Here is a 2,309-nt window from a genome sequence, read left to right on the forward strand (position 1 = left end):
TCAGCCTGCCTAGGAGCTCCCCATGCACTGTGGGGAGAAGTTGGAGGTGGAAGGAGTGACCCCCACCAGGGCAGATTCCTCCTGCTGTGGAGATGGTGCTGCATGGCCAGGGCTGCTCTCAGCTTTCTCTTAAAGGAAAGGGAAAGGGGCTGTCAGGGTTGTCTGTGTCACTGAGACTCCTGCACTGTCACCCTGGGGATCAGCAGATCTGCCTCAGATCTCCCTCAGAAAGTGCCTCCAAACCCTCCTCTGCCTACAGACAGCACCAGCAGCACCTTGGCTTGCAGCATCTCTGTTTGTCTGAGCTGCCCTTAAGGCCCTGGTGCCAGGGAGATGCCCCTGGACAGTGGCCTGTGCTGGGAGGGATGTGCAGGGCAGAGCTGAGCCCCCAGGGCTGGGCTGTGCTCTGGGAGCACTGGCAGGGACAAGGCTTGGAGAGGGAGAAAGAGCTCCCACTAGGCAAACCTCAGGCAGCAGGGAGCCAGAACAACCCTTTGGTATCTGCCCCTGTCCAGGCACACAGGGAAAAAGACTAGGGCTAAGAGAAATTAACTTTGAAACTGTAGCTTTCAAACAGTCAATATTTTTTTCAAGTATTTTTTAAGTGTGTCCATTGTGAACTACAGGGATGTGTAATGAGCAAGGGGCACCTTTGTGGGACCAGCAGTTCTGACCAAACTGTCACACCAGGCTGTGTTTTCCTTCTGGGCTCACCAGTGTTCAGGCTGAGGGAAATGCTGAAGACGAGGCAGTAACTCAGCAGCACAAACAAAGCCCCAAAATTAAAAATGTTAGGTGAATTTCTCTTTAAAAAATCAAGCAATTTTGAGGGGATTCTTAATGAAAGATCATAGGATTGATTCATGAAAATCTCTCCAAGCTTGTCAATTTCCTCTTTCAACAGCCCACCATGCCCAGAGTGAAGAAATGTCCAACAGCAGCTCCTTCAGCCACTTCCTCCTGCTGGGACTGGCAGACACGCGGCAGCTGCAGCTCCTGCACTTCTGCCTCTTACTGGGCATCTCCCTGGCTGCCCTCCTGGGAAACGGCCTCGTCATCAGTGCCGTGGCCTCCAGCCACCACCTGCACAGCCCCATGTTCTTCTTCCTGCTCCACCTGGCCCTCACCGACCTGGGCTCCATCCTCACCACTGTCCCCAAAGCCATGCACAATTCCCTCTGGGACACCAGGACCATCTCCTACACAGGATGTGCTGCACAGCTATTTCTGTTCTTCTTTTTCATTTCAGCAGAGTATTTCCTGCTGACCATCATGTGCTACGACCGCTACGTGTCCATCTGCAAACCCCTGCACTATGGGACCCTCCTGGGCTGCAGAGCTTGTGCCCACATGGCAGCAGCTGCCTGGGCCAGTGCCTTTCTCAATGCTCTGCTGCTGACAGCCAACACATTTTCCCTGCCCCTGTGCCATGGCAATGCCCTGGGCCAGTTCTTCTGTGAAATTTCACACATCCTCAAGCTCTCCTGCTCCAAATCCTACCTCAGGGAACTTGGGCTTCTTGCTGTTGGTGCCTGTTTAGGTTTTGTCTGTTTTGTGTTCATTGTTTTCTCGTATGTGCAGATCTTCAGGGCTGTGCTGAGGATCCCCTCTGAGCAGGGACGGCACAAAGCCTTTTCCACTTGCCTCCCTCAACTGGCTGTGGTCTCCCTGTTCCTCAGCACTGCCTTTTTTGCCAACCTGAAGCCCCCCTCCATCTCCTCCCCATCCCTGGATCTGTCACTGTCAGTTCTGTACTCGGTGGTGCCTCCAGCCCTGAACCCCCTGATCTACAGCCTGAGGAACCAGGAGCTCAAGGCTGCAGTGTGGACACTGATCACTGGACCATTTCAGAAACATTAAACCAATGGCAAGTTTTTGGAAAATTGCTTGAAATAAAGATCATATTTGATAGTTCTTACTGGTTTGGTTGTTGGGTTGTTGGGGTTTTTTTCTATTTTCTTTGTTGTCGTTTTACATGGTGTTCACAAAGCCAGGCCATTGTTTGTGTCCTTTATTGTTTTGTTTCTCTCAACACTTACTGTGGCCACAGTCTCTATCAACGAGGTGCTGTGCTCTCAGTGGCTTTAAATGAACAAAATGATCTCCTAACAAAACTTTCACTGGAGATCCCCCTTTTGTTCCCTTCTCTGTGGCTGCAGCAGCAATGTCTGTGTGCAGAGCTGGGGCAGATCAGGGCTGGCACAGCAGCTGTGCCCAGCACCAGCAGCCCTTGGTGTTTCCAGTGCTGCTCCCGTGGCCCTGTCCCGCTGCCCTCCTGGCCCTGGTGTTGCTGTAGGGCCTGAGGGCTC

At 52.6% G+C, this 2,309-nt stretch overlaps 1 protein-coding gene across 1 annotated transcript; it reads left to right on the top strand.

The window, feature by feature from the left end:
- Positions 1-927: 927 nt before the first annotated feature.
- LOC310920746 (olfactory receptor 14J1-like) lies at positions 928-1,860 on the top strand (the record flags this gene model as incomplete). Its single annotated transcript, XM_083880805.1, has 1 exon — positions 928-1,860. One exon carries the CDS (start codon positions 928-930, stop codon positions 1,858-1,860), a length of 933 nt encoding a protein of 310 aa, XP_083736931.1.
- Between the last annotated feature and the right edge of the window lie 449 nt (positions 1,861-2,309).

The sequence above is a fragment of the Zosterops lateralis genome, assembly GCF_965231275.1.
Source record: "Zosterops lateralis genome assembly, chromosome: 31".
NCBI lineage: Eukaryota > Metazoa > Chordata > Aves > Passeriformes > Zosteropidae > Zosterops > Zosterops lateralis.